The 24,985-nt window shown below is 40.3% G+C and overlaps 1 protein-coding gene across 5 annotated transcripts in view; it reads right to left on the bottom strand.

Annotated features, from left to right (window-relative positions):
• PCSK5 (proprotein convertase subtilisin/kexin type 5) overlaps positions 1-24,985 on the bottom strand; it is a 466,280-nt gene that overhangs the window by 272,159 nt on the left and 169,136 nt on the right. For all 5 annotated transcript variants that reach the window (XM_045882270.2, XM_045882271.2, XM_045882268.2 and 2 more), the window contains exons 7-8: positions 24,191-24,363; positions 2,469-2,681 (exon numbers count right to left, since the gene is read on the bottom strand). In XM_045882270.2, coding sequence (XP_045738226.1) covers positions 2,469-2,681; positions 24,191-24,363 — 386 coding nt within the window. The remainder of the gene's footprint in view (positions 1-2,468; positions 2,682-24,190; positions 24,364-24,985) is intronic.

Here is a 24,985-nt window from a genome sequence, read left to right as displayed (position 1 = left end):
CTGTGTCTCAAATGAATAAATAACATCTTAAAAAAAAACAAAAAACAAAAAACCCCCCAAAAAAACAATAGTTGGAAAAGCGGTCAGCTTTGCCTCGCAGGATGCAGAATGCTACACCGTCTTAGGAACAGTGGTACCAGCTGGTACCGGTCACTCCTGAGCAGCTCGTTGCACCAGCGTGGTGAGAGTCCCTTACGTTCAGCATCTCATCTTCACCAAAAATCTATGAGGCTGGCGAGGGTTTTACCTGCATTTTACAGATGGCGTAACCAAGACTCTGTGAGGTTCACTGAGCCACTGAATGATCTGTCTGAAGCTAGAGACTCTAGCTTGAAAGAGCTACTAAGTTTCCTCTCCAATTTATAGTGATCTGGAGATCCACGCAAAATAAAGAGATTCGAAGGACCGGATGGAGAAAAATTACTAATAAATTGCTGCGATGAAAATGGGAGAAAGAGATCAAACAGAAGGTAGAAACAAGTTGAAGTTAACTATATAAAGTGAGTCAGGAAAGGTTTTGGTATCAGAAGTAGCAAGTAGGGAGAAAGTGAAGTCTGACTGACTGGATTCACCCAGTTGACTGGATCATTCTGTCCGTCCCTGGGAGAATCCTAAATGACCACCTGTCGGGGGGTGGGGGTGGGGGGCAGTTACAGCAGCTCTATTATGGCATCACAGCATGATGAGGGTCCAGGAAGGTCAAGTCTAGGGAGTAAATCTCACATACGGATTTTGAGGTCCCTCTGTCCACACTGCGTTCTCCCATCCAGGACCCAGAAAACCCTTCCTTCTCCTTTGAGATTCTGCCCGCTGGATTATACCTTTCTCTTAAGAAAGGCGTTTATGGAACTTCACAATACCCTCCCCATGGCAACCATCCCACAGGCAAAAACAGGAGTCGATGCGCATATTCACTTTGAAGCAATGGCAAGTTTGCCTTCAGACCTGAGAGGTATAGAAAGAGAACTCTTATTCCAGAGAGTTCCATCAGGATTTTTATGGTGCAGAACTGACGGATGCCACTCAGTTTTAGAGGACCGTGACCCTGAGTACTGAGAGACAAGCAAATGTGAGAGCTTAAGGGGTACTCCTAGATTATAACATTTTCATAATGAAGGTAAAATATCACGGAACATCACTTTCCCATTAAGGAAGCCAGGAAATGGTGAAACTTGTCATCTCTGTATTTTCTCCTTTTATATTTTACTTTGAATTGCAGGGTTATGTTTACTGATGAATGATAGAGGTACTTAAAGGTGGATTCACACATCTATTTTTTTAATCCAGTTATTGTGAAGGAATTAGGGAAGGATAGGGTAGATGGGTAGGCAATTTAATTTATCAACCTGAAAAATGTAACTAAAGAAGTTAGTAAAAAGTAGCTGAGAAGTCACACATGACGATTATATAATAACCAGGAACCGAGAAGAACCAGATGGATGTGGATAAAGCACTACATGAGGGGAGTAGTATCCTATCACTTGTATTTCCACCACTGTGTAAAAGTCAGATGTGACCCAAATTTGCATAAATCTCTAAGACCTGGGAGCAGGCTCTTAGCCACAGGCTAAAAAGTATCAAGGAAAGCCGCTTAGCTTCACTTTAGAAAGACAAATCCTGAGACAGTTTATAAAACTATGACCAAGAAGAAAGCGCAAAGGTGTTTGAAATTTCACATCAGAGGCACACTGCTGGGCACCCCTAAAGCCAGAACCTTCCTTGAGGGGTCAAGTAGTGTGCAAAGCACTTTTTATTTACTTCGTCATCATTTCGGTAGTAACTCCATAAGCTATGTGACCCAAATGCTCACATTTTACGGATAAGGATGTTGAGACAGAAAAATTAAGTGATGGGTCTAAAGTTACGCAGCTGATAATAGATAGCTCAACAGTCAACAAAACCCATGCAAGCCGGGCCTGCAACCCGAACTCTGACTCAGTTTGCTGTGTGCAGAGAGAGCAGGGCGTGTGGGTAAGCAGGTCACACAGGACTTCTCTGCTTTTCATTCAGGCAAGCTGGTGCCTCAGCAGCAGGAAAGCACCTTTTGACAAGGTTAGCTCACACTGAGTTAGCCGTAAGCACTTTGAAACCAAAGCACGGAAGGTTAAGTTTTGAAGACGGTCTGGGGACAGGGTGACAAGGGAACTGGACTGAGAGTCAGAGCTTGTCTCTCTTCTGCCACGAACTCAACAAGGTGAACGTGGACCATTCATCTGTCTTCAACCAAACTGAAGCTTACTCATGTCTAAGACCACATCCAGTGCTGGAATGTAATGACCCGGATAAGCAAGTTTGATGAATTAATAATAGAATGACAACATTTACAAATACTTGGGATTGAGCAAGCAGCTAACTTCCATATATTACTCGTCTACTTCCGTATATTCTTTGTGCATGTTTATGGGTCTTCCTTTGTCTCTCATAGGGAAAGATAAATGAATAGATCGTGACACTCAAGTGTTACATACTATTTTCTTATCGTATGACTCTCCGCTGCTGTAGGTGGTGGCCAGTGTGGACGAACACTCTTCCAGGTACCAAGGCTTCTTCCCACTCTCAGCTGTGCTGCTGATGGAGATGGTGTAAATGCTGTTGGTGTATCCATCACAGGAACAGTGGTCTTTGCTCCTTCCACCGTTTCCCGAGGCCCAGACAAAAACAGAGCCGAGGCCTCTCCGCCCCTGTTCACAAACAGAAAAAGTTAAATGATAGAAGACACAGATCACAGACTCTAGATGCAGAGATCAATAGCAACAGGGCACATCAAATATTTACAGGAGGGGTGTGATGCTATTTTAGTAAGATGCTAGATGTAAGCTGTTTTCTGAGGTAAGAAGAGTTTCTTTTATTTATTTTTAATTTTTTTTTAGTGAGAGAGCATGAGCGGGGGGACGGGGTGGTGAGGCAGAAGGAGAGGGGGAGAGAGAGAGTCTTAAGTAGACTCCGTGCTGAGCGCAGAGCCCAACCCTGGGCTCGACCTCACGACCCTGAGATCATGACCTGAGCTGAAATCAAGAGTCGGACGCTTAACTGACTCGGCCACCCAGGTGCCCCAAGAGGAGTCGTTTTTAGAAACTAAAATAATCTGGATGTGATGTACAGCCTGGTGACTAGAGTTAATAATCCTGCACTGTTTATTTGAAAGTCGCTAAGAGAGTAGATCTTAAAAGTTCTCATCACTAGAAAAAAAAAATGTAACTATACATGGTGATGGATGTTACCTAGACCCACTGTGGTACTCATTTCCCAATATATACAAATACCAAAGCATTATTTTGTACACTTGAAATGAATATAATGTTACATGTCAATTATATCCCAATAAAAAAACCTAAAATAACCCTTTCCACATGTCATAGTCATAGAAGTCACAAGACACCAATGACGACAAGAGGAGGGCTAACATTCATTAGGTACCCACCATTGACCAGGCGCAATTATAATTGTTTTATGTGAATCAGACTGAACTCTTCCAATAACGCTGTGGGAATGGTACAATTTTTGTCCCCATTATACAGATGAAGAATTGAGCTACAGAAATTAAGAAATGTTCCCATGGTCATATAGCTAGGGAGTGGAAGGACAAAATTTGAACCCACACAGCCAGACCCCAGAGTTGAAATAGCATTAGCTGTGATTACTGCAGACCTTTACTAGTGCTATAACTCTCACACGAAGTGGTGCTCTTCTGCTCCCTCAGTTGACATATGAGGTATGGAGAGGTTATGTGATTTATTCTTAAGTCACCTCATTGGTGAGGAGCAGAATTAGGGACAATGTGCCTTCCAGAGCTGTGTCCCCTCTATGTATGGCATGGACACTAATTATGAAGGATGTTAATGGATGCTACCAGAAATAAAAGAATTTTGGGGCACCTGGGTGGCTCAGATGGTTAAGCGTCTGCCTTCGGCTCAGGTCATAATCCCAGGGTCCTGGGACTGAGTCCCACATCGGGCTCCCTGCTAGGCGGGGAGCCTGCTTCTCCCTCTGCCTCTGCCTCTCTCTCTCTCTCTCTGACTCTCATGAATAAATAAATAAAAAAACATTAAAAAAAATAAAAGAATTTCAAGATTAAGTATGTTTGGGAAACTCTAAGCAAAATGAAACAGATTCCCCTACTGTAGAACACAATAAGGGACTGTTCATTGCAAAACTCTATGGGAGGCACAATCGGATGTTTTTTTCCCAAACATATTTGATGGCAGATACCTTCTTCGACCCGATCCGTGAAATTTTTCTTACAAGGCTAGGAGATGGGGTTACATTCTTTATGCCGAAACATTCGCAGAGTTTCCTGAGGTCATAAAATAATTAAGGAGAACAAGCAAAGTAGAACATAGATGTAGTGAAGCATAATGACTATTTGGTTCCGTAAGATAAGATCTTCAGAAGAAAAGAGAGAAGTTAGCCAAAGTGAAGTGTATTTCTCTGAATAGCTAGAGCTGAATACCTCAGAAATTTTACCTTTTTTTTTTTTTTAAGATTTTATTTATTTATTTGACAGAGAGAGAGATAAGGAGGGGGAGAGGGACAGGGAGAAGCAGGCTTCCCGCCGAGCAGGGAGACCGATGCAGGGCTCAATCCCAGGACCCTGGGATCATGACCTGAGCCGAAGGCAGACGCTTAACGCCTGAGCCACCCAGGCGCCCCAGAAATTTTACCTTTTTAAAACTAGAAGTCACACTTAAGGACACATAGGCCAAATCTGTCATTTGGTAATTAGGGAGTGAGAACCAAAATCACTAGCTGGTGATGGCCGAACCTCTTTCTTGCTTCCAGGCCCTAGATTTTATGGTCTCAGGTGGAAGGAAAGTATTTGGGATGCTTGTTTTGGAATTTCTGGTAAAAGAGCCAAGGAAAGAGAGAGGACAAAGAATTTGAAATATCCTTGATAAACTGTCTCTGACCTTGAAAGTTCAAGGAACAGAATATTTATGACATGATTTGACCTGAACATAGATTTCTTTTTGTCTTTCAATGTGGAAAAATGCAATATGATCGCACAGGAATGGGAAAAATTCGTGAAGAGAGAGAGAGAGAAAGTTCTGGATGCTATTGCCACGAGACAGCTGGGTCTGGTTTACCATCCTTCAGTTTGTCATCAAAATATTCAGGAAATGTACAGGAGGATGCAAAAGTCACTAAGCCATCCTAAACGAAGGATTTTATTCAATGCTTTGTAAATCTCTAGAAGGAATTACTCTTCACTATGGTGTGGATGGCCAGATTGAGAAACTCTGGTGACTGACTCATATCCTCACCTCAGAGACAGAACATCATAGCCAAAGAAGGAAGGGTCCAATTCCTCATCAATATGTACCTTCTCTATCACACACCGAGGGGCTGTGTTGCTGGCAAAAAGCATGGTCACATTGGAGCTCTATCTGGCAGGTCAACAGAACATATGACATAATGCAAAAACCCTCCTGGTTTAAACATCACTGGAACAGACAATAGATTAAGAACCACAAAACCATGAAAAAGCCCGTCTGGCATAATCACATATATATACCTATACAAAATCATGACTGGGTGCCTATGTATAAAATTCACTGAAAAGATCTTTAAAAACGTACTTGGTTTTAAAAGAATATTTAATAAGAAAATATTTCAAAGGTACTTTTATGTTCACAATGTAATTACAAATGGAGGATACAAAATGATACAATATGGTCTCAGTTCAGAAAAACAAAATGTTTGTGTGCCTGTGTGCATGTGCGCGCACGTGCGTGAGTAAAGAACTTAACGTGTATAAAGTTATATGCATAAAGCTATCATAAAATGACAATGTAACAGAACTTAATTCTGTTTGGTAAGATTAGGAAAGATTTTTTTTTTCTTTTTCATACCATCCTTCCATGACCATATATGATTTTTATAAACAGAAACAAACACATTTATTCTCCTCTTAAGAGGGGAAACACAGGGCCAATTCTTAAGAGATAATTTTTACTTTATGATCAAGAGGGCTTTTAAACACAGAAGGCTCATTGTGCACTAAAAACAGTAGAGACTAACATTTATAGAAACTTACTAGGCACCAAGCACTGTACAAACATTACTCTGCACAATTCAAGTCTATCTCATCATTTCACAGAGGGGTAAACTGGGGCTCAGAAATGCACATGAACACCAGAACCAGAGCTTAAAATCCAACTGGAGCTAAAGCCTGTGCCCCTAACCCTCAACAATAGTCTTCTTTTGGGCAAAAAAGGCGGCTGGTGGTTGCTGTACTGTTTTTAGCCAAAGCTCCAGTGTCTTCATTGAAGTTTGGCTTTAGAACCTAAGAGCAGACCAGCCTCCAAGTTCTTTCCAGACTTGGTGGCACAATTAAAATGATAAAGAAAGGGTGCATGCATGGTCCTGAGCATTCTCAGGGAGAAGGACGTAGGTTCAGATGCAAAATTCTGCCTAGAAATCCCAACCTGACCAGGGCTCCCTCAAAAGTAGGACCACAAGTCATTCTATCATGGCAGCATCCAGAGGGGACACTGTGAAGGAACTAGGACATTATTATGGAGTCCTTTGTAGATCCGCTGGGTTGACAGAATGAATGGTTGAAAGAACAGTGGGTTGCCATTGCCCTGGAAATGTCCCTTCCAGAAAGAAGTGACATCTGTCTATCAAAAATAATTTGAGGGAATTATTTTACAGCTGGGTATGGTGAAGGGAAACATCAAAGGACAGTATGAGATCAATAACCATCCCAACACCCGTAGGACAGAAAGAAGCTGGGGAGTGGGGGGGGGGGGTGTCACTGGAACTGGAAACAGAGGGGCTAGTACGAGTTGAGATATGACTAGGGGACATACCAACCCATGTTGGCCCTGCTGGGAGGGGGCCAGGGACATATATACTGAGACCCTAGTCTCTTTCTCCTTCTCTCACATCTCTCTCCCAGAAGCCAGAGGACCTGGGAGCCCATAGGGATCAGTATCCCTGAGCATGGAGCTTGAGAAAGAAGGGGAGCGAGGATCTGGAGAATCTCATGGGAGACAACTGGCATTGTCCTTAAGGTGTGTTATGAAGTGAGTTGGGTCCTCCCCCTTCAAATTCATTCAGTGACACCTTAACCCCCAATGTGACAGTATTAAATACAGTGAAGACATTGCAAAAAGGTGGCTTGTCTCTTCAGCTGAGGAGAGAGGTTATTACCAGAACCCAACTCTGCTGGCACCCTGATCACGGACTTCCAGACTTCCAGCCTACCGACTTCAAGAAAATACATTTCTGTTATTAAGCCACTCAGTCTGTGGTACTCCATTATGGTGGCCCGAGCTGAATCATACAAGGGGAGAGGGGGAGATGGGGAGATAAAGGGCGACCTGCCCTCCCCGCCCCATGGAGGCGACAGAATATATAGATGCTGCTGGCACACTATCCACCAGGCATTCTGACCCTTATGCATGTTTATGATTAAAATCCCAGAAACAGGCTAATTTGTGGGCTGAAAACACCATAAAGATCTATGCTAAAGATCTATGGGGTTAATCTGAAACAATTAGCAATTCAAAGATTTATTTACTACAGATGCACAGCAGATTCCCATTAGTGTGTAATATTCAGAAAATCAAAACATATGTGGTAAAAGAGAATCTGGACATTTCTCCAAAAGTCAGAGTAATTTCAGAATTAAATCTTAATGTGGGATATAGGGAGAAAGGAAGGTGGGCAGAGTAGGATAAAGAGTAGAGAATCTTGAGACACATATTTTCCCAAAGTGTAGGAAATGACATTTTCAAGTTTGGTAAAGTATTGTGATTGCAACTGGTTATTTAAATATGGCTTTGGATGAGAAAAGAAAAAAAAAATCCTCCAATTTAAATGAGTACTAAGTTAAAAGTAAACTCAAGGCAAAATATTTTGTGAAATCCATATAAGATCCATTCGACCAAACTCTATTCTTTTTCATTGTGTATTTAATTGTGCATGTGTTTCTTCTCATGTATGCCGTACAAACATCGATTTATAATGTCCCATTGTTTTATTACTAAAGGCTAGAAAGGAACTGGATTTTCTTGTGTTTCCAGAGGTCAGAAAAGGCTACTTTATGCTGCACTACCAATTAAATCCTACGCCCCGAGCCAGGTTTTGAAAGCTAGAGAGTTTGATGGAACTTCTTTAAAATGGTGTGATAATTTTTCAGCCAATGCAGTTAGATTTTATTTGGTATTTTAATATTACTTTCTTTCCCATATCACTTAGAAAATATTCTTAAAGGGGCACAAGTGACCAGAGATTCCTGAAATACCAAAAAAAAAAAAATGTGGCTGGACACTGTGCTGGCGCTTTCACAAATATTAGTTAATTTAGAGCAATACCAGCAAATTAGATATGTATTTTACAAATTAGAAAACCAAGTAACACTAAGTAATAGGTGAGCCATCATATCACCAGAACGTGGTGGAGATGAAGGATGGAGGTCACAAGGAATCTGATCAGAAGGCGCGTATCTGTATGTGTCAACATGAAGAGACAGGGTGATACAACACATGATGAGGAACTTTCCTTTATGTGCGATGTCTTCCAAGCAGAGCCTGTGTACCCAATTACCAAAGCCCTTCACCATTCCGCTCACCATCCTTTTTTTGATATTCGTTCTCTCAGTGAGAAAAGAGCATCACCCTCCAAGGACGCTCTTCCACACTCGGATCACAGATAAAGAGGCTTCAGGCCAGATGAGGCAGGGGAAAGACAAGGACACCCACAATATGTGGTAGCTGAGCTCTGAAGAAAGAACTGCTCATCTTTTTTTTTTTTTTTTTTAACAGAATCAATCATCTTTTTAACAAAATCAATCTGGTTCCTTAACGGAGCAGGTTCATTGACAGAAATAGGTCTGGTCTAGAAACATAATATAAAGGCAAGATGACAACAACATACTTCTGAAAGGCATTTGCAGTTCTCACACAAAATGTTCCAGAATTCTAAAGCATATATTGCTTTTTAAAGCAATAGTTAATAACCCTTTGAATCATCATCATCTGTAGTAGAGATGACTCACGTGAAAACAAAGGCTTCTTAAAGGTGACCTCAAAAGTAATCCAAGAAGAAATACAATCCATAATTGAGGACAGGTCAGGAGCAGATGGTCACACAACTTCCAATGTCTGGGAGACAACTCTGGTGGAACTTGGTGGGACAAAGTCTTCCTTGGGAATGCACCAAGAAAATGCAGTTATGATATAGATTCAGAAAGACATCTTTGGGAAAGACTAAAGCCTGTGACTTGTTTTTTCAATCAGTTCTTTGGGGCAAGATGGGGATTGGGGTAGGAGAATGAATTACAGTTGACCCTTGACCAACTCAGGTTTGAACTGCACGAATCCACTCATATGTGATTTTTTTTTTAAATAAATACAGTATAGCAATGTGAATGTTCCTTCTCTTCCTTATGATTTTCTTAACATGTTCTTTTCTCTAGCCTACTTTAGAAAACAGTATATAATACATATAACATACAAAATGTATGTTAATTGTGTGTTATCAATAAGTCATTAAGTTTTGGGGGAATCAAAAGTTATACATGGATTTTGGACTGTGCAGGGAGTCAGGGTCCCTCATCTCCACATTGGTCAAGGGTCAGCTCTAGGTGAGACTCATCTGGACCCAGGGAAGACAGCCACTCCCCACCAGAACACAAGGGAATCCAAGATGACAGACAATGAGATGTTCTTAAAGGGTAAAAGGAGATACGTCCTCTGAGGATTAGGAATCTGGAGGCTAAACGATGCTCTGTCAGAAACAATCCTATGCCAGGGTGCTAACTTTGCTAGCCTCTACTTCGGTGTCTTCCCTCACCCAGAAAATAGGCACGTGCAACCCTTATTTGTATGATCTACTTACTCCACGAGTCAGAGTGCTGATGTAAAGAGTATACAGGTTTCACTGGATTCTACTTCTGCTCTCAGAATATTTCATTATTGTGCTCTCAGCATTATTAAGTGAAACAGAAGAATTACTTTCAGGAAAAACCGAACTGTCATCAATTATGGTTTATTTGGTAATTTGAGTGCAGCCAACAGCTCACTAATTCCACTTGTTTCTAAGCAAAAGTTCTAGAATTGAAAATGCTTAGCAATGCTTCCCAAAGAGGATTTCTTTTTTTTTTAAAGATTTTATTTATTTATTTGAGAGAGAATGAGATAGAGAGCATGAGAGGGGGTAGGGTCAGAGGGAGAAGCAGACTCCCTGCTGAGCAGGGAGCCCGATGTAGGACTCGATCCCGGGACTCCGGGACCATGACCTGAGCCGAAGGCAGTCGCCCAACCAACTGAGCCACCCAGGCGCCCACCCAAAGAGGATTTCAACAGATAGCCAACACCTGCTGATGTTCAACCTTCCTTGGGCCCAGCACCTCCCCTCACTGCTGTTCTTAATCTTTTCATGCCCACTTTAGCGTGTCTACCACCCAAGCTGCCGTGTAGCCCTAAATCCAATCTGGAGGAAGGACTGTCGAAACATCCATAGACTGACTTACAAAAAATACGCCGTGGACAGGTCTTCACCATTTCATTCTATGCTACTTACCCTGTCCAAGCATGGTTGATGATTGAAAAAGACTGGAAATACACAGGCAGTTATTTTTTTAAAGTACTAAAAGTAAGATAAAGAAGGCTTTAGTGAATGGTAAGCTGTTTCTCCCCATTTTTGTCTTCCTAGCTTTTCTTGTGTGATAGGACTTCAACCTCTCTTTCTCTTCGTCTCAACCTCACCCACCTTTCCCCCCCCATCCCCAATCAGGTTTTCTCTCTTCTGATTTATTATGTACACGATGGGTGGCTAAGCCATGTATACTAAACATTTTTTAAATGTTTTGTAGGCTTAATACAGTGAAAATATTAGATGTAGTTATTAGCAATCATATTAATTTAATGAAAAGCCCTTTTAAATGCTTTCCAAGAATACCGAATGCAGCCAACTTCCCTTTATAAAGGAATAGAGAACCCAATTTGTGATTGTAGAATCGACTATTGGCAATAATAGTTGCAAGCATTTCTGGTGAAATGATACATTTGGGGTCTTTTTACAACCTTGTTCACGATCTAGTACTGGAACAAGCAGCTTGATGCCCTCAATTCAGGGAACTTAAAGTTGACTTTAGCTCAGTTTTCTAAAAGGACATTTGGAATAAATGGCCAAAACGAGCATAAAAATTAACCAATTCTGTAAATTCAGAACTCCCCCAGACTCAGGTTCCTGATAAAAAGCTGCATTTATGTTTATCATGTGAATAGAAAAAAAATAAAAATAAATGAGCTGCTTGTCTACCCTATCCGCCAGAATATAAATTCAGTAGAACATCCACTCGCTAAAAGCTTGGTAGAACCAATTCTGTCCCGGAGCTGCCTTTTCCTCAGAAGGGTTGACAGTGAGGGTCTGTACACATACTACAGCTGCTGACACTTTATCACCAAAGTGCACAATGGTGTGATCCTTGGCTCCCAACAACAGTATTACAATAGTGTAGATATCTTTCACTTTATTTGTAAAGTATAACTGGAAGAAGAAAATCAGTCTTTCATGGAGAAAAGGTAGTAGATCTAGGAGGAACTAAAAACCAGGTGTGTTTACTAGTGGAAATAAATGCATTTTCAAGCAAAGAATTTTATTCCTATGATCCTTTAGATATTCTGTACATTTAGGAACTTTATATAATGAAAATTTGGAGCTGAATAATGTGCTGTGGATATTACTTAAAACTGGATATATGAGAGGTTCATACGTTGAAATTTTAAATTCCTACATCAGAAAACTAAGGAAATGAAGTTGGCAGAGCCAGAACCAGATGGGTCCACTCCCACCTCGACTGAAATGCTGTTCCCCGCGGACTAGGAATGCAATGGGTGTTCCTAAAAGTGCACAATAACATGGGTTAGGGAGACCTGCTGAACTATAGCGGAGCAGACAAAACAAAAAACAAAACAAAAAAACCACTTTCTCCTCCTGCCCTATCTCATTTGCCAAATCAACAATTCCCGAATAATTGTCTGCTATTATTAGTGTTTTCTCTACGGCCAATTCATAACGGTCAATCCTCCATTTTTTCTTCGGCCTTGTCTTCCTCATCTGACTCACCGAACCTCAGTGAACTCAGGTTATTATTTACTTCTGGTCACTCCCACAACCTCCAAGATTTGAGCCCTACTCAAGCTGTTTTCCCACGGCCTGGTGGCCTGGAACGCTGGCTGGGAGGAGGAACATGAGAATTATGTTTCTCAATTCCTCATTCCAGGCAGCTATAACAACACCTGTGGTGAATCTTATATGCTCTCTAAACTAATCACAATCAATAATTTTTAAAAAATTTTTATTTATTTATTTTAGAGAGAGACAGGGAGAGAGCGAGCGAGCATGAGTGGTGGGGAGGGGCAGAGGGAGAGGGAGAAGGAGAAGCAGATTCCCCACTGACCGGGACTCAATCCCAGGACCCCCAGATCATGACCTGAACTGAAGGCAGCCACCTAACCAACTGAGCCACCCAGGTGTCCCAACACAATCAATAATTTTTTTTTTTTAAGATTTTATTTATTTATTTATTTGAGACAGAGAGAATGAGAGAGACAGAGAGCACATGGGGGGGGGGGTCAGAGGGAGAAGCAGGCTCCCTGCCAAGCAGGGAGCCCGATGCGGGACTCGATCCAGGGACTCCAGGATCATGACCTGAGCCGAAGGCAGTCGCTTAACCAACTGAGCCACCCAGGCGCCCCCAATCAATAATTAACAGCACCAATGCACCCATTCTGGGTACACCCACCATTCCAGCATTCCCATTTTGGGAAGCAAAAGACAACATATATGACAGAAGTTTCTATAACTTGGATCATCCCAGAGCAAAGGCAAAATCATGCTCAGGATTGTTTCAGGAGAGGCAAATTTATGAAATTGAGAAGGACATTGCCAATATTAATATTAGTTACCTATTATGAAACTGCCCAGGAAGATACCATGCCTTTAAATTTCTACTAAAGGAGTAAAATTTTAAATATTCCTTTCATACAGAATAAAAAATATTTACTATCAACAGGGGTATGAAAGGAATTTATTGCCAATGTTTGAAAAGGCGTTTGGAAAGGAGGACAGAGGGAAACTCTAGCAGTAATGAAAGGTTTATACTCTTCTCTACATTAGGTTATAGAATGCCTCACCATGGTGGACTGGTCAACATGGAGAGGGCAAGAAAGCTGTTTCCCCCAAAGCCCACCAGGGGGTTTGAATGTCACAGGCCTCTACTCCATGAGGTAACAACCTTGGTCTTTTGTGGAGCAGCCCATAACATTTCTGAAATAGAGAAAATCAGCCCCTCACGGTTTCCTCCCATAAACACATTCCTGACTTCAATGAAAGCAACTCACACTTCTGAAAAGATTATGCTTGGTAGTAAGCTTATGTTATTTACAAGACGTCCTTAAAAATGCATCAAACATGGCCTCTCCTCTGAGGAGAAGACCAGCAATATGTCTGAGCACTGCATATGTGTGATCTCTCCCTGAGGGCTCCACAAAGTCAGCATTATCATAGTCTTTTCTTAGGGAGGAAGCTCTGATAACTTAGTAACTTGACCTTGTTCAAAACACTGGAGGGAAACCAAGAAGATTTCAACCTGGCTCTCTGTGACTTTAACGTCAGTTCTTTCTACATTGTCACAGCTTGCATCGGGGGAGGAGAGAAAGAGACAATACAGTGAAGTTGAGAATATGCCAAGTCAGTTTGCCCCAACAATTTTTTCCAGGACTTCAGGGAAGAGAGAGGTCCCTGTGGTAGCGTCCACTTCCATGACCATAATGACAGCTACCGTTGACAGAGAGCTGAACGGACACAGACAAGCCCATATGACGCACCTGACAGGAATGGATTCACACAACATGGTGGTGAAGAAGACAGACCGAGTCAGGGCCACACTCGTGCTTCTTAATGGTCAGGTCCCCTACTTTGCTAAGACTTAGCTTCCAAATCTATAAACTGGTGAGGTCCTATGAAGATCATCCTTATACCTAACCCAAGTAGCTCTCAGAATTAACAATCATCATAATGTTTACAATCCTGAATATTAAAGTTTGATTGTCCTCCTCTTAAAGAGGAGAACTGTAAGCTCAGGGCAAGTGAGTAAAATCTGCTATAAAAGTCATACATACTTTAAAATCATTTTTTTATGGGCGCCTGGGTGGCTCAGTTGGTTAAGCAACTGCCTTCAGCTCAGGTCATGATCCTGGAGTCCCGGGATTGAGTCCTGCGTCAGGGTCCCTGCTCAGCGGGGAGTCTGCTTTTCCCTCTCCCCCCCACCCCCATGCTCTCTTTCTCTTCATTCTCTCTCTCAAATAAATAAATTAAAAAAAAATTTTTTTTTAATCATTTTTTACTATCAACTCAGTTCAATTTATCCTCGTTTATTTCACAGTGGCCTTTTTTTTTTTTTTTATCCTGGTAACTGCCAAGTTTTGTTAAAGAAAATTTCCACTACCTTTCTTAAATTTATGCTCTGAATCAGAGAAACACAGGATTGGTATGGACCTTAACTTGACCTAATCCAATCCCTGTATGATTTTTGTATTTTCCCTATAAGTTGGGACATCCAGACTGTACTAGGATGATGCCCATAAGGGCTTCACATCCTCCCTTATATGTCACTATATATAGAACAAAACAAATGAAAAGAGAAAAAAAAAACGATTGTTACTGATATCTGGTTAATCCTTAAGTAGAACAGACAGAATTAGAATGGTATTTGCTAAAGCTAATATAAACTACTCATAGAGTTAAAAGCGAATCTCTATAACTGAAAACAAGGTGACAGTAAATATTCGACATCTGTACCTATACAAGGCCAGGAAAAATTTGTGCTCCTTGCCATAGAAATGCATCACCATTCACAATAACATAGGAATCTAAATCTGATACTTGGGTAACAGATAACTTTGTGAAGAGTACAGAACGTGAAACCACATACATACTTATGTATTTACTTTATGTATTTATTTATTTATGTATGTATAAAGACAAACAATTCTTCGTTTCCAAAATGGAAAATGTTAGATTGGGTGCATTGGGCAAATCACTTCTTAGCTTTCTTATAGCCCTAAAGATACAGAGTTTCCACGAGGATAGAGTTAAATACCAATGAAGGATTTTTATTTATTTATTTATTTTTAATTTAATTTTTTTTTTAAGATTTTATTTATTTATTTGACAGAGAGAGAGAGCACAAGTAGGCAGAGTGGTAGACAGAGGGAGAAGGAGAAGCAGGCTCCCTGCTCAGCAGGGAGCCCGATGCGGGGCTCGATCCCAGGACCCTGGGATCATGACCTGAGCTGAAGGCAGACACTTAATGACTGAGCCACCCAGGCGCCCCCAATGGAGGATTTTTAAAACAGACCCCAGTTAAAGTCAATTTTGATTAAGCGGAGCCAGCATTAAATAAACTCTCTTGTCTATCTTTGCCTATCCATAGACTATTCCAAAGTTTTCAAACATTCGCCAACTAATTTAACAGCAATCTGTCATTTATTAAAATGCAACTGGTACCAAGCCTGTTACAGCTAGATGTGTATCAGATAAAAATATATTCTTCCCAAGTGGAATTGGTTAATTTTATTATGATTATTATTACTGCGTTTATTATACAAGCTCATTATACCTCTCTCTCCCCTTCTGGTGAACATATGCCTTTAATTTAAGGGTGGAGAAATATGTGTATGTGCACGTATGTGCATGGAAGGGACAGTGTGTGATTGTAAAGCAACTCTGTGTTTTCATCAAATATTCCAAATATCCAATCAGGTGTAAAATCTGGTAAAGTGAAAAGGAAACTGATGATGGGAAGGGGATATATTAATCGGAGACTTCATAAAAGACTCAACAGCCAGGCATGTACCAAAAGATGTTGATCAAATGTCCTGGTTTCCATCTGGAGGCCTTGAGAAGAACAGAGTGTGGATGGGATGAAGGGAGATTAGGGACCAATGATTTGGATTTCACCTAATTTTGTTTCCCCATCCTTGACATTGGTTCTGTTATGAATGCACTGGAAGGCTTTCGTTGTAATCCCAAAGCCTAAAAATCTCAAAAAAATGATCTGGCATTGAAAGTATACTTGTAGATAGCATGGTTAAGTAAACTCTAGACTCTATGCTTCTACAATATGTGCAATGAGCCACAGGATTTCTCCAGCTCAGAGTAAGATAAATGCCAAATCAGTGCTTGGTACGTAGTGGGGACTTGAGAACTACTTCTTGAGTAAAACAATAAGGGAAGTACTTGTAATCTGAATATAGGGTTTTCTGATTATGAAAAAAAGGAAAAGATTTAGTTCCAATTTTTTGCTTGTTTTCTAAAGGATGTTATAAAATACCCTTGCCAGGAAACTGTGAAAAGCTGCCAATATGTGAGATGCCTGCTGACGAATGTAAAAATGCACCACGTATTAATAAAGTTTAATAACCCAAATGGGGCAAAAAAAGATGATTGCAAGGCAACTAGACTGAATGCAAAAAGTTTTTGTAATCGTGTGCCATGTAGTCTGTCCTTCTCATCGCTTACAAGATTCTAGCCACGGAAGGGACTTGGGGAATTTGCTTGCACTTTATTTAGAACATTTACTCATCATTACATGGTGAGCTTCCCAAAGACAACAGCTGAGTGTTATTCATCTTTCACTACCACCTAGCAAAGTACCTAGAATATTGATAATCACCCAATGTGAATGTCTCCTGAATGCAATCAGGAATAAGTGAATGAATAAACAGTCTATCCAAGAAAAGCTCAGGCAGTTAGCTTCTTATTCTGATACCAAACCTCGGGTCACTTATATCTGAAACACTGTCAACTGACTCATTCATTTTATAAAATCATTTTCCTATTTAGAATCACCTGGGTAGACAAAGCAAAGAGTTTCCCCTGAAGGACGTCTTTGCCCGTCATACCAAGGAGCCAGGCCAAAGGTTCACCATGGTAAGTGGAATCGTGTCAGTTTGAATGAGAGTAACGTTTAAAGGGTGCTTTCCTTTGACGACATGTAAGATTTCGATTCTGAGACCCCTGGCAAGATCGTGAGAGACCTTTGTGCCCTTCTAAGAAGCTTAGACTATTCCTCCTCGGTCCTAGGGAGAAGTGGTGAGTTTCAAAGAGAAGACAAAGGACAAGATTTACATGCAAAAAAATACTTCTTTGGCTGCAGTGTTCATGCTGAATTGAAAGTTGGAGCTCAAGCTAGGAGGATGGAAGCTTTGGAAGGATGCTGTGGGCTCAAGTCTGTCTGAGAGATGCTGGTTCTAATTGTCAGGACAAGAGGACACATTCCATAGACTTTTAGGAAGACAGGAAAGAAAGACTTATTGGAAGAAGAAAAGAAGAAATCACACGTTTTAGGAAGGTAGATGGGGTGACCCGTAGTGACATCAACCAGTAAACAAATATACAAATATGGTAAAAACAATTCAGCCACTCAAACTGTTTGCAGTTCCAATGTTCTGATTCTTAAGGTCTAATGAGTTTAGCTGAATTTTTGTAAGGCAGTTCCAAACAACGTAAAATGAAATTAAATTTAACACCAGTTCAAAACGAGTCACACACAAAAAAAGCTTTTGGGTGGTTAAAGTTTAGAACGTTGAGTAAATCAAGTTACACATATCTCTTTACTGCAGAACTTCTCAGAGCCTTTAATATGCTCTTAAGTTTCAAAAGGGAGCATATAAGAAGTGGTGTTTCTTGAGCCTATTTTTAAAAATTATTTATTTATTTGAGAGAAAGAGAGAGAGAATGAGTGGGGGGAAGGGGCAGAGGCAGAGGGAGAAGCAGGCTCCCTGGCGAGCAGGGAGCCTGATGCGGGGCTTGATCCCAGGACCCTGGGATCATGACCTGAGCCAAAGGTAGATGCTTAACCGACTGAGCCACCCAGGCGCCCCCCTTGAGCTATTTGATAGCAAAATCCTCCACCCACCCCCACCCCTCTTTGGGGCATCTTATTAATTAGTGTTTTATGGAATAGACTTCAGAAAATATTCTCTTGAATATTCTGTCCCATTTATTTTGGCCATTCCTTAATAACAATCTCAAGACTGTATATTTACCTTCTTTAAGGATCACTCAGAAATATGAAATGGGTTAATCCACTAACCCAGAGATTTTGGACAATTAAGACTTTTTACAGTATTCTGCACGATTAATTGGCATTTCACTTTTATTACCCTGGCCTTTTCAGAAGTGATGATGATTAAGACTCGTAACTTAATTAGAGACTTTACTATGTTCCAGAAACTCTGCTGCATACATTACAGGCATTAATCATATAATCCTCACAATAGTCCTATAAAGTAATTACTAGCAGTTAGCTCCATTTTATAGAGGAACAAACTGATCCTGAGAGAGGCTAATTAACTTGAACATGGTAAGAATGTACTGAAACCCCCTGCAGAGTCTGAATCCATAGTCCACCTGCATTAATCACCAGAATATATCATGTACGTTAGTGACTCATTTCCATATTATTAATTAAAAAAACCAATCCACGTGTGATCCTTAAATAAATTCACTCAGTATATGCAGCAAACTGGCATGGAATTCACCCACATATTTGCTCATTCATCACTAAACAGACATTGTTTTAGGTTTTTGGGATCTAGCACAGAACAAAATGCTCCATCTCTGGGCCTTTACGAGGGAGACAATTGATCAACAAGATAAGGAAATACACTAAATAGAAGGAGAAAAGGGTTCTGAAGGGTTGGCGTGTGTGTATTTTATTGTGGACTAGAAGAAGCAGGCAGGCCTCCCTACCAGGACAAATGACATAATGGATCAGAGAAGAGCCCTGGGTTTCACATAAGAAGGTCATCAGTGTGGTCTTGACAAGAACAGCCTCAGTGCAGTGAGGGGTCAGGGCTCTGAGGAGTGGCTTTAAGAAACAATGGAAAAAGAGCTTGTAGAGGACAAGTATGAACAATGGTTTCCAAGGGACAAAAAAGAAATGGAGTCAGTAATTGGAAAAATAGAAGAAAACCGCAGAGAGAGTCTCCCCTCTGTCTTCTCAGATAGAATTGATGGTATGTGGATGGCAGTAACGCAGAGGAAAGGGATGTTTTGATGATGAGAGAAGAGAGAACTGATCGAGCCACGTCTTTAGTGAGGCGAGAAGCTAAGGCATCCAGTGAAGAAATGGAGGAGGTGGATTTAGGTAGAGGGTGAGAAATTCATTCACCACTGTAACAGGAAAAAAGCTCCGCTCTATGGTCACGGATGATACAAGGAGGTCAGATGTGCCAAATAAAGCAGAAATGACGACATGCAGCATAATTTATTAGATTTCTTTGAGGCCCACATTCTGACTTGTTTAGCTCTGCTGAGTATCTATTTTCTATAAAATTGAGGCGAACAGGATCTATCTTATGAGATCATTGTGAAGATTAAAAGTTATCTATTTTGGGGCTCAGAGGACTGACCATATGCTAACAGACTGGCAGATGCTGAGTGTTTTAGTATAATTATTATTATGATTACCCCACTACTATCATCATCAATTGTACACAACTCATATTATGTACCTCTGATTCCTGCATTTAATTTTACAGCTCCTTAGCATCAAAGAAAATGCAGTCTCTGGGGAAAAGAGCAAGTTGTCAATTGTAACATGATTTCTTCAACATAGTTTTGTCTAATGCAACGCTGGCACCTTAATTCAAAAGGCTCTAAATTGAATCAATTCTGATTTTGTTAGTCTTTGAAAAGAGTGTTACATTCTACTGAACCAAATACTTCTTAGAGTAAACAGATAGGCAGCATTTTGACATCCAATATTCGCTATGTTTTTTGATTAGCAAGCAGAAGGAATGGATGTGATCAATACTTGGATTCCTTGAGCAAAATATTTTTCCTTTTTGAAAATCTGTCTTGATACGTAGGCTGCTCCCTCTTTCCCCTCCCCCCACCCCCCCACTTGTCCTGATGTTGCTGCCCCCCACAGTCCGGCTTATCATCACATCTTCCCTGGACCATTTCAACCTTCCACTCCTGCCTCCCCGTCCCTCTCCCACATAGAGTCCATTCCCTGTACAGCAGTGAGCTTTGAAAATTTTGTGTCCCAACAGGCCACTACTCAGAAAACCTCCAAGGGTTTTCTGCAATGGAATAAATCACAAACACCCTCCATGGTTTAGACAGCCCTGCAGAACTGGCCGCTGACTACCTCTCCAAACTATCTCCTACTGCCCGCTCTCCGCCCACATCGCTCCCATCATCCAAATCAGCATTTTGTTCTGTGAGCACAGCCTGATCATTCTCCACTCAGGGTGTTTTGCTCTTGCTGTTCCTTCTGCAGAAAACATCCCTTCCACGTGACTGGCCTCTTACCATTTATGTCCCCATTCATGTACCCCCTCCTCAGAGAGGACTCCCTATCCTCCTGAACTACAGTTCTGTCCTGCCCCCTCACCCATTTATCTCATTTACAACACTTATCATTAGCTTGTCGTCTTGACAGTTTCTGTTTGTTTCCTGTCTTGTTGCTCGAATGTACAGACTTTGATGAGTTGCATATAAAACTTAGATGTCTCCTTCATTGCTTTATCTACATTCTACAGAAAGTGGGAGCTCACTGAATTTAATAGAAAGAATAAATAAATTTCAATTCCTGTATTTTTGTAGGTGATACAGTTAAAACCTTAACAGGCCAGAGTGACTTTAAGCTGTCACATAGGGTTTTATCCAGAACCTGAGGGAGCTATTTTAGTAGTTATTTATTCCTTCATTCCTTAAATCTTGCAGCCAATAAATCACTCATTTCTTAGTTGCACTTTGTAATCTAACTTTGTATAAAGTTTTCATCCGATCATTTCCAAGTTTGACAATGTATATTATATATAGAACACAAATTAGAATAAAATATCGAAGACTATAGAATGTACTGTGCCATTTGATGCCTGATAATAAAGAAGCGGAAGGTTCCTTTCTCCCGGAAGACTAATATGCTGCTTTAAAAATGTTAAATTATATATTCATAGATACTTAGAGAAACATCTCTTGGGAAAATATAAATTAAATTCAAGACTACAAACATAGATAAGTAGAATGAATTTGTGTATCGAAATGGAAGATGTGCTTTTAAGGGCAAATGAAATTGAAGGTGAGGCCAGACATAGGAAGAACAAAGTATATGACATGCAAGAACTCAGAAAGTCTATGCTGATTTCTATATATTGTTTCTAATCCACCACTACAGGAGGCTCAACGGAATCATCTAGAATTCTGTAGTGCAGAAATAGTAGACAAGGATCGGGGACTGAGGAGAAATATAAAGTTTTTTGAAAGGACATGATCTCTTCTTTGAAAAAAAAATGTATGTATATATACATATTGATACCTATATATGCATATGTAAATATATATACATTTATAACCACACACTGATACCTATAAATAAAATGTATTTCTTGAGCACCTATTGCTATTGACACCAGGTACTGTGTCAATAGTTTTAGATGCATTATCATCTCATTTAACACTCATAACATCTCTCTTGGTACTATTATTGGCTTACTTTAGATAAGGAAATGGGAGCAGACGTAATTTGATCTGTATTGGGTCAGAGAGCAGTGAATGACAGATCCTGGACTCAACCTGGCTAAGTCCGAAGCCTGTGTATAGCAAACACATAGTAACCCTATCCTGTTGATCTAAACACATTTAAATGGGTCGCTGCTGCTTTTCCATAATTAATGTGCCATGATAGCAGCCAGAGAATAATCTGTTGTTTTTTAGGAGTTATTTCTTTTGTTACTACCTTAACTCTAAAAGTAAATAGCTAAATTCCCCCCCACCTCTTTTTTTAGATTAAAACCTTGAAAGATCTTCAGTGAAGTGTTGAATAAATTATGGTATCTCCATATTCTAAAAATGGTAAAACATTACAATAAATGAGTTCTATCCTTATGAATTACCCTAGAAGAATGCCCATCACACACTCTTAAGTGAAAACAGCAACATGCAGAGGCATGTGATCTCTGTTTGTTGTGGAAATGCACACAGAAGTAGGGAAAGGTGGAGTCCATACTCTTAACAATGGTTACCTAGTTGTGTGGGGAATCTATTTTTTATTTCATCTTTATAGCATGATTTATTTTAATAAGCATGGGTTACTTTTGTAATTAATAATGAATATAAAGTAATTTTTTTCAAAACTATTTGTTTCTAAATATAATCTTCCTATAAGTTTGAGTAGCTTCTTCAGATGATCTTCTTTCTTAACCTTTTCCTCCTTCAACCAAAGTACCAGATTTTTAATGTTTTACACATTGAAATTCCAGTCAAGATTACCACTGAATTAAAGACTCCCTAGCAGAAATAAATTTGAAAACATCGGTCCCCCATCTAATTCAATGGCAACTACTGAATATGGGGCATTGTCTGTCTATATGTACGCTATTGAGATTACTAATTACTAATATATTATTACTAATGAGAAATTCCAGCCTACTCTATATTATATCAAAAGCCATACAAATACAATTTGAAGACTAAATATGAACTAAGCTTGATTTATTTAACTTGAATGACCATTCAATGGATGGCATAGAAAGAATACCAATCTGCATTCCAGGGCTTTGGTAATGCAACCACCAGATTACTGAGAGTACATTCATTTGGTGTTCAGACACCTTGAAAGGAAAATTCTAGGCAAAACGATTTAAAACACTATTCTATAGCTTTAAAGGGCTTTAGAATAGTTAAAGATTGACAGAACTAGAAAGGATGTCTTAACCAAGCCTGAACTATCTTTCAGTTAGGAAGTACATCCTGAATGAGTGCACAAGCCTTCCCTTCCAGTCTATTTCAAAATAACCAGGAGACAGCTTAGCTTAGTCTTGTGATTACACCCCAACACCAATCCCACAAAGGTGGAAGAAGCATTATTATCTGTACTCCAGCTGCAACATTACATTAACCAACTGCATGCATTCCACCAATCCAAATCAGGGCTGAATATACAACCATCCCGTGGCTGCCATAATTCGTAGTAAATTAAATGAAATTCAACAAACATTAACTGAACAGTCACTAGAGTTCCATGTACCCCATGCATTTTGCAAAGCCCATCAAGATGGGTAGAGCACAAGCTTTGTTATCTTGGGACATAACAATTTAATTAGGAAGATAAAGGCCAGAATAACTCTGATATAAAGCGCAATATGATAATGACTTTATGTAACACCAAGAACAATATAAAGTTTAGCAGGTGCAGGGTAGGGACTGTTGGAGCTTAGCTTTAGTTCGAGCAGTGAGAAGGCTTCTGGGGACAGGCAGCGTTTTAGCTGAGGCTTGATGGTGGAAGATAATCGGCTGTATAGTCCTAGGACATGGGAATGAGGCAAGGATGCGCTGGGAAAACAGTACTAGCTAAAGGATAGGAAGAGCGGAATATGCTTCCATTACAAAAAAGTGAAAAAAAGATGATGAAAAAAGGGAGGATGGCCCCAGATCAAGATTAAAAGATATGCTTTAAATCACCCAAAGTTTCGCTCAGGGGTAAGAAACAGAAAGGAGTTGCTTCTCATGGAATGCTCCTCCTTCCATGATTACAAGTATACGGCCTTATTTTTTATTTAATGAAAATAAAATAGGATTTTTTAAGATCTGTAATTTGAAGGAGACATTTTATTACGTTAGATTATGTGGTCAGTTTTTGAGGGGAGGAGTGGTGCACAGATTTTTAAGTGAAATCAAGGAAAATGACGATGGTTGAGCTGCCTGGTTGGGGAACTTGGGAGCCAGCCTCACAGTAATACTGTCCTGGGACAGAAGTGAAACCTGGGAAGGGGGTACAAAAGGGAGAGGCCCAGAAGGGCACTGCTGGATGACCTCAACACCAACTAGAGCGGTTCAGTATCTTCATTTCTCCTCCATCTCTCAGTGCTGAGAATTTATTGCTCCAATGCAAGATTAACATATTAACGAATACATTTCCTTTGAGCAAATTGAAGCATCCAAATATACCTCTGTTCTTGTCAGGGGCATCTCTCTAGCTCTCAGCTCATTTGCAGAATGGATGTAACACACAAACCTAAAGGTTCAGTGCCTCTTTCTATAAATCTGTCTCCTGGCTCAGCTATGAGCTCTGTCCATTCCTCTAGAGAATCCCATGAGAATCATCAAGAGAGTCATCACTGATCGACAAAGTATGAGCCGAGGTGCTTTTAAAACCTACCATTCTAACGCCGTTTTCAAAGGCCTGTCGGGTGAGTGGAGCCGGTCCATCCACGGTCTTGCCATCATCATCGGGGCCCCAGCTTGCACTGTAGATATGCACGTGCTGAGGATTGAAGCTAACCGATTTCGCTTCAACCATGTCCGTGACATCTCCATCCAGCATCCGAACCCCTTCCAGACAGAAGGGAATTAGCTTGAATAGAGGCTTCACTATATAACACCCAAACAGCCCAAGACATATTTCCAATTACAGCGATTTGGGGGCAAAGAATCAACTTTTTAATCAACACTTAAGTGAACATCTTCTCCCCACCCCCCATGCAGACTCTTCCAAAGCTTTCCTGGAGAGAAAGTAAATTACATCATACGGGAGAGAGCAAAACTTCTTTAAAATCTTTTTTATCCATTATTCTCTTTTTTAAAGTTTCCGCAATCTCTCCCTTCTCTTTCTCCCTGTATTCAGAGAGTACTTGACAGAGAGAGCCTCAAGCAATCCATCTTCCCTAAACTTCCCTTCATTAGGTAACTTGTGTTCATAATTGGTATTGAGCATTCTGACCTTAGTGGGCTCACAAAATTTGGAAAGCCGCCAAGTTAGATTGGTTTAATTTCCTCCATATTTAATATTATCTCCTAATCTGTAAGACTGATGTGAACTTAATACATTATTTCTTTGCCAAGTTATTTATAAGTCAAATAATAAATGAGAATGCTCTCTTTGCATGTCACACATCAAATCAGTCTCCAAGGGTTTTAACAATGTTCAGTCATTAATCTTCATTTAAGCATATTC

This window comes from Mirounga angustirostris, unplaced genomic scaffold (genome assembly GCF_029215605.1).
Source record: "Mirounga angustirostris isolate CCGP_5_RB_7025 unplaced genomic scaffold, mMirAng1.0.hap1 SCAF_15, whole genome shotgun sequence".
NCBI classification, from domain to species: domain Eukaryota; kingdom Metazoa; phylum Chordata; class Mammalia; order Carnivora; family Phocidae; genus Mirounga; species Mirounga angustirostris.
The sequence above is the reverse complement of the archived record's forward strand: the minus strand, read 5'-3'. Positions and strand labels throughout refer to the sequence as shown.